The 13,600-nt window shown below is 48.0% G+C and overlaps 1 protein-coding gene across 2 annotated transcripts in view; it reads right to left on the reverse strand.

The window, feature by feature from the left end:
* ST8SIA5 (ST8 alpha-N-acetyl-neuraminide alpha-2,8-sialyltransferase 5) overlaps positions 1-13,600 on the reverse strand; it is a 78,055-nt gene that overhangs the window by 25,663 nt on the left and 38,792 nt on the right. For both annotated transcript variants that reach the window (XM_019986869.2, XM_070778997.1), the window contains one exon: positions 6,371-6,463. In XM_019986869.2, coding sequence (XP_019842428.1) covers positions 6,371-6,463 — 93 coding nt within the window. The remainder of the gene's footprint in view (positions 1-6,370; positions 6,464-13,600) is intronic.

Genomic DNA, 13,600 nt, shown 5'->3' on the forward strand with positions numbered 1-13,600 from the left:
AGAAAGGGAATAAAGACAATCCTGTATAATAACTAGAAATGGTGTATAATTTTTAAAATTTAAATACAATACACTATATTGTACACTTGTAACATATAATAAAGATGATGGAGAAGGTCTTCAGCATTCCGGGGATGAATAATCTTCACCTAAAATGCCAACGCCACCAAATCAACAAATAAGAGAATTACATCATTTGTACACAGAAGGACTCAACCATTACCCACCACTTTGGGGGAATTTACCTGAACATGGGCAGCAGCAAATGAAGGTGTAAACCAAGAAAGAAGCAGCTGTGGGTGAATCCAATCTACGGGGCAGAGAAGGGAAGTGACAACTGTGTGACCTACCCAGAGAGTAGCCTGTCCAGGATGGATAAAGAGGATGAAGGGAAACCCTTGGGGGAATGCCTGGTTGATGAAGAGGCAGGGGAAAAAAAATAGGGCATGATAGAGACAAAGTGTTCAAAAGGAAAAAGATGACTAGAAGTTCCAGAAAAAAAAGGGGGGAGGGGGTGGAAATGTACAAGAAAGGCAGTAGGAATCACTGTTTTCTGATCTTCAAATTTTAGAGTCAGCCCATAGAGAAAACCCAAGAAAGGCTTGCTGTAGTTACAAATACAGCGTAAATGTCATCAGCCTTGACATTCTCAAGGTAAACTCATGGATGACTAAAGCCAGATACCCTCCTCTTAACAAAGTATAGAACCAACAGATACTGCCAGTATTTGGTAGAACAAGAAATAGGTTATCTAGGCAATCTATAGATAGAAGAACTTAAAATAGCAGGACCCCTCAGCTGGGAGAAGTGGGGTGGAGGGAGTGTTTGGGCTGGGTCAGGGAGTGGAATCCTCACCCAGCAGAGCAGGACATCAGTGGACACTAAACGTGGCGACAGGGGCATGCACAGGACCGAGAGGTATGAGGTGACTCCCAGAAGAAACAGCCAAGAGTCGTAAGGAGCAGGGCTGGGGGAGAGGGTGTGGGCAGAAACCGTCACTTTTTATTACTATAAACTTTGGTAGCTACTTGATTTTTCCAGCCGTGTGCAGAAGATGATGATCATCCCCTCGTCCTCCTCCTTCTTTCTTCCCCTTTTCCTCTATGGCCTCGTCTGCTCCCACCTTGGTCTCATCCACCTACTCATTCATCTAACAGACACGTCCAGAACCGGGCAGGGTCAGGCAACAAGACTCAGAGAAGCATGGGTGCAAAGGAACGTCCCAGCCCAGAGAGCTGCTCCCAGCCTCTCTCCTGGTCTCTGTGAGGCTCTGTCGGGGTTCCCCAGGCCAGAAAGATGGGGAAAGGGTGGCAGGAGACACCCAGGGTGAGGTCCCAGGCATGCATGGTGCTATCTGTGTGTGAGCGCAGGCAGCATTGGTTTAAAACTAAGGAGGCCCTAGAATGGCTAAAATAAAGCATAAATAATTTTTACAAGTATCAGGGACAATGTGAATTTGCAACAAATCATCATAGAGTCATTCCTCATTGTATCTGACATTGTCAGGGAATGAGGCCCTTACCATGTGGGAGTTTTTCAGCTGACTGATTTTTACCACTGATTGGACCAATTTTGTATCAGAATCATTCCCAGATGAATCACACACTGCCCTGTCTCCTCAGATGGAATGCCAGCTGACATGCATGTACCGGAAGGGCCTCTAGGCACATCTGTCCAGCCCCTTCCATTCGCAGATGGAGATTTAACCTTTTCCTGATGACTCAGGGTCTCCACTGTGAGCACTGCTCTTGCCTCTGGGCTGGACCACAGTGAAGCCCACAGGTGCCCAGGTGGCATCAGAACCACTAAGATCAGAGGCCAGTCTCTGGCTTTCTGATTTCAGCTCTGGGGGAGCCCACTGACCTCAGCTTGAGGACTCAGGAAAGGAGTCACTGGGCTTGTTGCTCCCTGAAAAACAGCCTGTTTCCCCCACCACAAGGGCCCAGACTCCAGGGCCAGGAGACCACATGGAGGGCAACTGACATGAAAGAGACAGGAGGGACAAGGCCCAGAGGTCACCAGCTGGGACGGCCACTCAGCTCAGGAGACCAGAGAGGGTACCCCAAAGGCAGAGACACATAGAGCCAGACACACAGAGGCTCCATGACCACTAACACGAGTTCCTGACAAGGGACAGAGGGTGGGCACAGATGGTGGGGGGCGGGATGAGGTTCCATCCCACCCCACAATGTTTGAGATTTAGGCTTGAAACAAAGAGCCCGGTGGTGATGGTGGTTTAGCCGCTAACTCGTGGCCGACTCTCACGACCCCATGAGTCCTGCCAGGCTCCTCTGTCCATGTGATTCTCCAGGCGAGAATAGGGGACTGGGTTGCCATTTCCTTCTCCAGGGCATCTTCCTGACCCAGGGATTGAACCCGGGTCTCTTGCATTGCAGGCAGATTCTTTACAGACTAAGATATGAGGGAATCCCCTTAAGGGCCCGGGGAACTTCTAACATGATCCCTCTGATAGGACTATTATGGACTGTGTTATAGGTTCTTCGAAATTCCTATGCTGAAGCCCCAAACCCCAAGATCTCAGAATGTGACTCCATTTGGAGATCAGGTCTTTAAAGAGGTGGTTAAGCTAAAATGACATCACCAGGGTGGGCCCTACGCCATTACGAGTGATGTCCTTACAATAAGAGGAAATTAGGACATGGGTACAGAGGGAAGACCCTGCAAAAGAGAGAAGACGGCCACGTTTCAGCCAAGGAGAGAGGCCGCAGGAGAAACTAACCTGCCGGCACCTTGATCTCAGACCTGCAGCCTCCAGAGCCATGAGGAAGTAAAGTTCTGTGGTCTAAGCCCCCTGGTCAGGGGTACTGTGTGGTGGCAGCCTCAGCAAACCAATACAAGGACTCAGGCAAACACACAGGAAATACATGGGGTAGAGGTGTGGGCTCTAACAGAAGGATGGCCCATTTACAGGGCCTCTCAGGCTTCCTGTCTGGATCCTGAGGTAGCCATGAAGAAACTGTCTCCATCTTATAATTTTAAAAATTAATTATTCACCCTTTGTGAACTCTTGGTTATGCTCTCAGTGCCCGGGCTTTCCAGGGGGAGACATTTAAGGGCCTAAGATCTTGGAGTTCTGAAAAAGGATCAGGCTCTCTGCTTACACCTATGGCTCCTGACAGGGGCCCGGGCAGCCATCTTTGTCACTGAGTCACAGCTCCTCGGCAGAGCGTATCCAACGCCAACTACATCCTACTCCTCCCACCTTCCCAAGGGCCCCATGGCCCTCAGACAGAGATAAAATCTAGATCCTGGCCTGCACTGCAGGACTCACAAGCTCCAGCCCTGCCTGCCCTCCAGCAACCCTGCTCCAGCGTCCCCTCAGGCCAGTCTCAGAGCCTGGGACACAGCGGGCCCTTCCTGGCCCAGGCCTCTGCACGCACCATCCCCCTCATCTGGAATCCTCTTGGCCCAGTTAACTCCTTGCCCCCTCCACGATGTGGTCCGCACAGGGCTGGGTGGGATGGATAGACAGGGAGCACTTCCTCGGCTTCCTCTGGAAGCTTCAGGCCCTTGGTCAGAACAGGGGCCGTGAACAACGCCACTGATCCCAGCTGGATACCTGGCCTTAACCCCAGACCCCTGGTCAGAACAGGGGCCGTGAACAATGCAGGTGATCCCAGGTGGACACCTGGCCTTAACCCCAGACCCTCAGTCAGAACAGGGACCGTGAACAACGCCACTGATCCCAGGTGGACACCTGGCCTTAACCCCAGACCCCTGGTCAGAACAGGGGCCGTGAACAATGCAGGTGATCCCAGCTGGACACCTGGCCTTAACCCCAGACCCTCAGTCAGAACAGGGGCCGTGAACAACACCACTGATCCCAGCTGGATACCTGGCCTTAACCCCAACCCTTAGTCAGAACAGCGACCGTGAACAACGCCACTGATCCCAGGTGGACACCTGGCCTTAACCCCAGACCCCTGGTCAGAACAGGGGCCGTGAACAATGCAGGTGATCCCAGGTGGACACCTGGCCTTAACCCCAGACCCTCGGTCAGAACAAGGACCACGAACAATGCTGCTGATCCCAGCTGGATACGTGGCCTTAACCCCAACCCTTAGTCAGAACAGCGACCGTGAACAATACCACTGATCCCAGCTGGACACCTGGCCTTATCCCCAGAACTTTCTTGTACAACTAAGCTGATAGAGTCTGTGAATGTCAGCAAAGCTGCTGCTGCTGCTGATTCCAGAAAGGAAAGGGGCTGGGGGTTGGGGGGGAACATTCACATTTATTGAGCACCTATTATGTGTGCTGCTGTGACACGTACTTCTGGGCTATGTACCTGTGACATCATATGGAAAAACCGGAATGAACTCTGGCCAACACAATACTTTCACGTATGTTATTTACTGCAACCTAAAAGAAGGTTAATAGTGGCCCCATTTTTATAGGAAAGGAAAGACAGAGAGGTTGAATGATTTGTATAAACATGCAGAGCTGCTAAGGCCCAAGTCAGCTTTAGACCCCAAGTCTGCCTGACCCCAAGGCCCATGCTCTTTCAATTACCTGCATGATCATGTGATCATGTCAAATGGCTAAAGGAGCAGCAGCTCCTGCCTGTGGGCCTGATGGTGGTGCCAGGATCCTGTCAGGGTCCCTTGAGTCCACATTAGCGCCCAGCACTGCCTGGCTCCGATTTCTTCCACATCTGAGTGTACAGTTGCCCCTTGAACAGCACAGGGCTGTTGGGCAGCCCTTTAGGTCCACAGTTCCTCTGCATCCACAGATTCAACCAACCTCGGACCGAGTAGCACTGCAGAGCTTACTCTAGCCAAACATTTGCATATAAGTGGATCCATGCAGTTCAAACCCGCGTTGTTCAAGGGTCAACAGTAATGGTTTTCAAGTCAACATGCATCCTGTCATGATTAACAGGGCACATATTCCTCTCAATTCCTGGCAGTCCTGTGAGTGAGTGTCCAGGATATAATGTGTCTTCCCTCGCACAGGTTGTAAAAGAGCGATGCACTGGGGTGGGGAGGGGTGGGCACAGTTCTCTTGCTATCCAGGTGCTGGTTTATGCGGACTTTCTGGAAGGATGCATGAAGATACATGGGTGGCCTCTGAGGAGGAGACTGAGGGAGGGGAGGTCTGTGGAAAGGGGGCTTCTTACTTTAGACCCTTTTGTACCCTTATGGCAGAAAGTGAAGAAGAACTAAAGAGCCTTTTGATGAAAGTGAAAGAAGAGAGTGAAAAAGTTGGCTTAAAACTCAACATTCAGAAAACTAAGATCACAGCATCCGGTCCCATCACTTCATGGCAGATAGATGGGGAAACAGTGGAAAAAGTGGCTGACTTTTTTTGGGGAGCTCCAAAATCACTGTAGATGGTGATTGCAGCCATGAACTTAAAAGATGCTTACTCCTTGGAAGGAAAGTTATGACCAACCTAGACAGCACATTAAAAAGCAAAGACATTACTTTGCCAACAAAGGTCTGTCTAGTCAAGGCTATGGTTTTTCCAGTGGTCATGTAAGGATGTGAGAGTTGGACTATAAAGAAAGCTGAGCGCCAAAGAATTGATGCTTTTGAACTGTGGTGTTGGAGAAGATTCTTGAGAGTCCCTTGGACTACAAGGAGATCCAACCAGTCCATCCTAAAGGAGATCAGTCCTGGGTGTTCATTGGAAGGACTGATTTTGAAGCTGAAACTCCAATACTTTGGCCACCTGATGCGAAGAGCTGACTCACTGGAAAAGACCCTCATGCTGGGAAAGATTGAGGGCAGGAGGAGAAGGGGATGACAGAGGATGAGATGGTTGGATGGCATCATCAACTCGATGGACATGTGTTTGGGTGGACTCCAGGAGTTGGTGATGGACAGGGAGGCCTGGCGTGCTGCGGTTCATGGGGTCGCAAAGAGTTGGACATGACTGAGCAAATGAACTGAACTGAACTGAACTGTACCACTTGAAAGCTGTATGCTTTAAATAATAATTTTAAAAATGAATAAATATAAAAATTTTAAAAGACAATAGCAAGAAGGCAATGCTTAAGCCACAAAGTACTGAATTTCAGGACTGACACTCCTGTGCCCTCTTCAATCTCTATACAAGAGAGCTCCGTGATAATAATTGTGGAGGCTGGTAATTGAGCCGAGGACTGGAACACAGTCACCCGAGGTGACTTTGCGAACTTGACATTTTTCATAAAACACAGTCATCCCTACATCCAGCCTTCCAGGGCTCTCCAAATGCCAGAGGCCCTGGGGAAGCAGACCTAATTCTTGCTCTTTCATGAGCCACCAAGTGTCTTATTTCCTTGGGCCATGCCCCCACCCAAGCCCCTGCCCTGCCCGCCCCCCATGCACCACCCAGCACCCACCACCCACCCAGCCACACTCACATGGAGAGCACCTTCACTTCCAAGATCTCGTGCCTCAGCTCCAGGCATCTTGTGGAGTTATACTCAAAAGGGCCCTCGTAAAATTCAAAGTACCTGGGAACCAACAGGAACAGAGGTTACTACACAGAGAAGCGGGAAGACTCCCGAAAACCTGTTGGGGTTCTCAATGGTGGGAATGGGGGGCAGAGGGGTGGTGTCCCATCAAAGTAATAGTGTAGAGCAAACCAGCCCTCCCCAGCAGATGGCCTGATGGGGGTCTGCCTCCAGGCCCGCTGGTTTAATCACTGCTTGGCTGATTACTGTGGGCACCCCTAGTACCCCGGGAGTATAAGCATTTAAGCCATGAACCCGTTTCAGTACATCATGACATTTTTGAAGTGGGCTTGGTTCCACATGGTGACTTTGAAGGAGAAAGAGGATGCTCTGGATACATCCTCATTCACACTCCTCCTGGGACCAGTCGTTGACGGAGGCAGCCCTGGAGTTGGTCAGCGAGTCTACAGGCCTTCAGCTCGGCCTGCCCTCTCCTGCCCCCTTTCTCCTCCTCCTGGGGAAGTGTCCAGCAACGACAGCCACAGCACAGCCGAGAAAGCACAAGCTGCTTTCCCACTGTGAAAAGAATTTCCACTTCCATTAGCTCATTGACATGCGCGCATTGTGACTAGGTGAGATCCTTTCTCCCCATTTGCCAGCTGAGAAAACTGAGGCTGAACAGATGGTGCTCCAGGCCATGCTGTCAGTGTAGAAGAGCCTGGGCCAACACAGTCCCTTCTGCAGCTTCAAGCAGAATAACAACACCAACTTCAACCAACACCGTTGAGCCCTTGTCAAAGGCCAAGTTCAGGGCCCAGTACCTACATGGAGGTATTCACTTTTTTCCTTTTTAATTGAAGTAGAGTTAACTTGCAGTATTGTGTTAGTTTCAAGTATACAGCATGGAGACTACAAGATAATGGGTACAATTCCCTGTGTTATACAGTATCTCCTTATTTCTTATCCATTTTGTATACAGTAATTTCTATCTGCTAATCCCATATTCCTAATTTATCTCTGCCCCCTCCCCTCTCCCCTTTGATAAGCAGAGGTTTGTTTTGCATGTCTGTGATTCTATTTCTATTTTGAATGCACAATCACTTGTTTTACTTTTTGTCATTGTTTAGTCACTAACTCATGTCCAGTTCCTGGTGACCCCATGGACTGTAGCCTGCCAGGCTCCTCTGTCCATGGGATTTTCCAGGCAAAATACTAGAGTGGATTGCCATCTCCTCTTCCAGGGGATCTTCCCGATCCAGAGATCCAACCCATGTCTCTTGTGTCTCCTGCATTGGTGGGCAGATTCTTTACCACCAAGCCACCTAGGAAGCCCTGTATTACTTTTTAGATTCCACATATAAGTGACACCAAATAGTATTAGTCTTTATCTGACTTATTTCATTAAACATAATATCCTCTTCTAATCTGTATCACTAGCCCACCAGATAAATGGTCATCAAGCATCCAGAGCAGGCTCTGGGGGTTAACATATTTTCCCATTTTTCCAGTGGTCATGTATGGATGTGAGAGTTGGACTATAAAGAAAGCTGAGCGCCAAAGAATTGATGCTTTTGAACTGTGGTGTTGGAGAAGATTCTTAGAGTCCCTTGGACTACAAGGAGATCCAACCAGTCCATCCTAAAGGAGATCAGTCCTGTTCATTGGAAGAACAGGACTGGAGATCAGGGTGTTCATTAGAAGGACTGATTTTGAAGCTGAAACTCCAATACTTTGGCCACCTGATGCGAAGAGTGACTCACTGGAAAAGACCCTCATGCTGGGAAAGATTGAGGGCAGGAGGAGAAGGAGACGACAGAGGATGAGATGGTTGGATGGCATGGCATTCCCAAAGCCATGTAGGTGGCAGGTGGCAAAGCTGGGTGACGAAGCAGTGCACTCAGTCAAAATGCTCTTGTCTGCCCACCTACATGGACAGTTGGTGACCCCTGGCAAGGGCTCTCTGACCTCCTACAGCCACACCTGCCAGTTCACACCAGCGCAGGGAACATCCACTGACTGGGGTGGGGTGGGAAGGGGCAGGGGAGGGAGACCACCAAGATAAAACACAGTAGTTCCCTGCCAGACTTGGCCACGAAGGCAGAGGGGCCTCCAGGGCAGAGGCCAGGTGTACCCTCTCCTCACGGCCTCTCTTTCTGGAGGTCGTCGGAAGACACCGGGGCTGATGAAGCTGGGAGGGTGGGATCCCAGGAGGGCCCACAGTCAAGAAATCTGCAGGCTCAGCCTCTAAACTTGGGGCAGAGGCCTCTCTACAGCTAGCCCTGGAGAGCCAGAGGTTGGGGTGGAGCCCCAGGACTGCAGCTGGGCCCTGCAGACCACAACCAAGGATTTAAAATAAAGTCAGTCCTTGAGCATTTCCCACAAACCTTCCCAAAACATGGCAGCGGCTATTTCACATATATTCTCACTAACTTATATAGGCAAACTTACGCCTGTGCTGCTTTAGAAATACTGAGACATTTATCCAATTAATTGACTTCTTTTTAAACAACTTGCATTTTAAATAATTTAAAATATAACTTCATATGTAATACTTTAAAACTATTATATTTGTAAATATTTGTTCTTTATTATTTTACTATAATTTAATTTTAAATATTATAATCATACATTTAAGACATTTTAAATATATTTTAGAATATTTAAAAATATTTTATACAACAAATTGACTCCTATCTATACAAAATAAATCATCTCCTACTTTTCATGTTATAAAAGAATTTAAGCAGATTTCATAAAGTAATACTCAAAATTCTCCAAGCCAGGCTTCAACAGTACATGAACCATAAATTTCCAAATGTTCAAGCTGGATTTAAAAAAGGCAGGGGAACCAGAGATCAAATTGCCAATATCTGTTGGATCATCAAAAAAGCAAGAGAGTTCCAGAAAAACATCTACTTCTGCTTTATTGACTATGCCAAGGCCTTTGACTGTGTGGATCACAATAAACTGTGGAAAATTCTGAAAGAGATGGGAATACCAGACCACCTGACCTGCCTCTTAAGAAATCTGTGTGCAGGTCAGGAAGCAACAGTTAGAACTGGACATGGAACAACAGACTGGTTCCAAATTGGGAAAGGAGTATATCAAGGCTGTGTATTGTCACCCTGCTTATTTAATTTATATGCAGAGTACATCATGAGAAACATTGGGCTGGAAGAAGCACAAGCTGGAATCAAGATTGCTGGGATAAGTATCAATAACCTCAGATATGCAAATGACACCACCCTTATGGCAGAAAGCAAAGAAGAACTAAAGAGCCTCCTGATGAAAGTGAAAGAGGAGAGTGAAAACATTGGCTTAAAACTCAACATTCTGAAAACGAAGATCATGGCATCTGGTCCCATCACTTCATGGCAAATAGATAGGAAAACAGTGGAAATAGTGACAGACTTTATTTTGGGGGGCTCCAAAATCACTGCAGATGGTGACTGCAGCCATGAAATTAAAAGACGCTTGCTCCTCGGAAGAAAAGTTATGACCAACCTAGACGGCATATTAAAAACCAGAGACATTACTTTGCCAACAAAGGTCCGTCTAGTCAAGGCTATGGTTTTTCCAGTGGTCATGTATGGATGTGAGAGTTGGACTGTAAACAAACCTGAGCGATGAAGAATTGATGCTTTTGAACTGTGGTGTTGGAGAAGACTCTTGAGAGTCCCTTGGACTGCAAGGAGACCCAACTAGTCCATCCTAAAGGAAATCAGTCTTGAATATTCATTGAAAGGACTGATGCTGAAGTTGAAATTCCAGTACTTTGGCCACCTGATGCAAAGAACTGACTCATTTGAAAAGACCCTGATTCTGGGAAAGATTAAAGGCAGGAGGAAAAGGGGATGATAGAGGATGAGATGGTTGGATGGCATTATTGATTCAATGGACATGAGTTTGAGTAAACTCTGGGAGCTGGTGATGGACAGGGAGGCCTGGCGTGCTGCAGTCCATGGGGTCGCAAAGAGTCAAACACAATTGAGCGACTGAACTGAACTGAGGCACTGAAGACCCTAAAATATCACTCTCCTTTTTCTGTTTCCTTTATGTTTTACAACTCTTTTCATTGTCTTTCTCACTTGGCAAACTCATATCTATCCTTCAGTACCTACCTCAAATGCCCCCACTTCTGGGAAGACTTTTCTAATGCTTACTCTCAGGTTATTCTATACATTTTCTCTTAATTAGAGCAGGTACCATTGTAATAATTGTCTGTTTATTCCCTTTCCAAATGAGGAGTATCTGAAACATGTGGAATCTGTCTTTGTTATCTCTGCACATTTGCACTACAGAGACAAGACAGCTAAAAACTACATTTCCCAGACTCCTTTGTAGCTAGGGTCCTCCATGCAATTTAGGTTCAACCAGTCAGTAGCTTCCCTGGAGGCTCAGAAGGTACAGAATCAGCTTGCAAAGCAGGAGACCGAGGTTCAATCCCTGGGTCAGGAAGATCCCGGGAGAAGGGAATGCCAATCCACTCCAGCACTCTTGCCTGGAAAATCCCATGGATGGAGGAGCTTGATAGGCTACAGTCCATGGGGTTGCAAAGAGTCAGACAAGACTGAGCGACTTCACTTTCTCTTTGTGTCTCATCACAAAGATCATCATTTGCAACCACAGCCAATGACACTAAGCCCTTGGGAATCCCTGGGTCTTCTGAAGCCATGATCTCAGGCTGCTACTAAGAAAAGTTCCAGATTCTAATGATGTAGAAGATAATTAAGAGGAAACTTATACTAGGGTTCTCAGGAGTTGGGACACTTACAGACACACCCAGGATATGCCTCTAAACCAGCCGTGTGGCTTTGGGTAAATCGCTTCACCTCTCTGAGCCTCTTTTTTCTCTTCCTAAATAATTTGAATGAGGTGGTATCTGAAGTCCCATCCAGCACTAAAATACAATCCCAAAGTTTCCTCAGTGTTTCCCACTTAACTAACCAAGCCAGAACAATTCTATGAATTAATGATCCATAAACAAGGGAATGTTTACCAGCTTCCCTGGTGGCTCAGAGAGTAAAGAATCTGCCTGCAATGCAAGAGACCTGTGTTTGATCCCTGGGTAGGGAAGATCCCCTCGAGGAGGGCATAGCACCCAGGCCAGTATTCTGCCTGGAGAATCCCCATGGACAGAGGACCCTGGCGGGCTGTAGTCCATGAGGTCACAAAAAGTCAGACATGACTGAGGAACTAAGCACAGCAAACAAAAGAAACTCTCGAAGGAAGTTAAAGCCAATCAGCACCTCCCTTTGATCAGCCAGCCCCTTCATCACTGTCACAAGCCATCCTCACTTTCACTCTGGCAGCCTCCACTGGGTCTCCCTTTCTCTTGAATCCCCAATATCATCACTTGGCAGTTCAGTGATTCCAAAAGGTCTCACGTGGTGTGTTTAGTGGCTATTAGATGGCAAGGGTTTCAGAATAGGGTTCACATCCTTCTTTGCCCATCCCTAGCCAGGGGCCCATCACTTCCATGAGCCTTAGTTTCCTCATTTGCAAAATCAGTATAAAAAATGGAAGTACACCCGTGACAAGATAAGATAATTGGCTGAGATAAGATAATGATGAGAATCTCAAAGAAAGCATTAGTATAGTGTCTGGCACACAGGAAGTGCCCAGAAAATGTCTATTCCCCTTCTTCCCCTTTCTCCTGCCATGAAAGGACAAGACCTGCCAATGGTGCCCAGTGAGTCACAGACGTGCTTACAGTCCCTCAGCTGGTTGATGACAGAGCTAAGAAAGAAATGGACAACTCAGAAGTTCTCCACCATCTGGATTGGCTGCCATTTTCCTGCTGCTGCTATTAGGAAACCTCTCCCCCATCACCCTAAGGGTAAAGCCCATGCTGAGTTCTGCTTTGACAGGGATGGGATGTCCCTGATCACTGCATCTCTGCTGCAAACTCCATGGATTAACTGTGTTTCTGATGCTTTGACATCTGGGGCCTTCCCGGTCCCAGAGAGTCTGCCTCTCCTAGAGCTAATCAATTCCTGCTGCTGCTGCTAAGTCACTTCAGTCGTGTCCAACTCTGCGCGACCCCATAGACGGCAGCCCACCAGGCTCCCCGGTCCCTGGGATTCTTTGGGCAAGAACACTGGAGTGGGTTGCCATTTCCTTCTCCAATGCATGAAAGTGAAAAGTGAAAGTGAAGTCGCTCAGTCGTATCCGACTCCCAGCGACCCCATGGACTGCAGCCCACCAGGTTCCTCTGTCCACGGGATTTTCCAGGCAAAAGTAATGGAGTGGGGTGCCATTGCCTTCTCCGAATCAATTCCTAGATATGGTAAAAACAAAACCAAACCAAACCCTGTGAGCACACCTTTCATGTGCAAACCAAGCAATCCAGAGCTCACACTCGCCACCACCTCCTCCTCCTCCTCTTTCTCCTCCTCTCACACTTAGGGCCACCTATCCCTCTGCCCTAACCACCCACAGGCCAGCTACCAGACAACTGCGGCAGCTCTCTGCCCCAGAGCCCTCTGAAATTATTTAAACAAGCCAATCTTAAGCCCACATGCCTGCTCATCCGTTCCTTACATAGAAACCACAAGAAAGGCTCTTGTCCGCTTTTCCCCCTTTGCTCCTTCTGCTTCTTGACTGACGCTGGTGCCTTCCCGCGTGGCCCTATGTGGTATCATGTGCTTCCCATTTATCAGAATCTGTAAGTATAAAAACCTCCTCCTTCCTGAAAGTCATTTCCACATCTCTGTGTCTTACCACACCTGATGATTTGAAAAAATCCCAGGCACCCTGAAAACACTGCATGTGGTACCTCAGCCAGGTAATTACAATCACTCCAGGCCGAGGTCTAAAGCCTCATTTTTCCATCTGAAAAAATGGAGCTAACATAGCCCTTGGGATTCCCTGGTGGCTCAGAGGTTAAAGCATCTGCCTGCAATGTGGGAGACCTGGGTTCGATCCTTGGGTCGGGACGATCCCCTGAAGAAGGAAATGGCAACCCACTCCAGTATTCTTGCCTGGAGAATCCCATGGACGGAGGAGCCTGGGATTCCATCCATCCCCCATGGACGGAGGGCTGCAGTCCATGGAGTTGCAACGAGTCGGACGTGACTGAGCGACTTCACTTCACTTTCACTTAATATAGCCCTTGCTTCTTTCTCCAGCCTATCCGGGCTTTGCTTTTAGAAGGCTGTGCTGTTTCATCTCAGTCTCTAAAGATAAACGACTTGA

The sequence above is a fragment of the Bos indicus genome, chromosome 24 (genome assembly GCF_029378745.1).
Source record: "Bos indicus isolate NIAB-ARS_2022 breed Sahiwal x Tharparkar chromosome 24, NIAB-ARS_B.indTharparkar_mat_pri_1.0, whole genome shotgun sequence".
Classification (NCBI taxonomy): Eukaryota; Metazoa; Chordata; class Mammalia; order Artiodactyla; family Bovidae; genus Bos; species Bos indicus.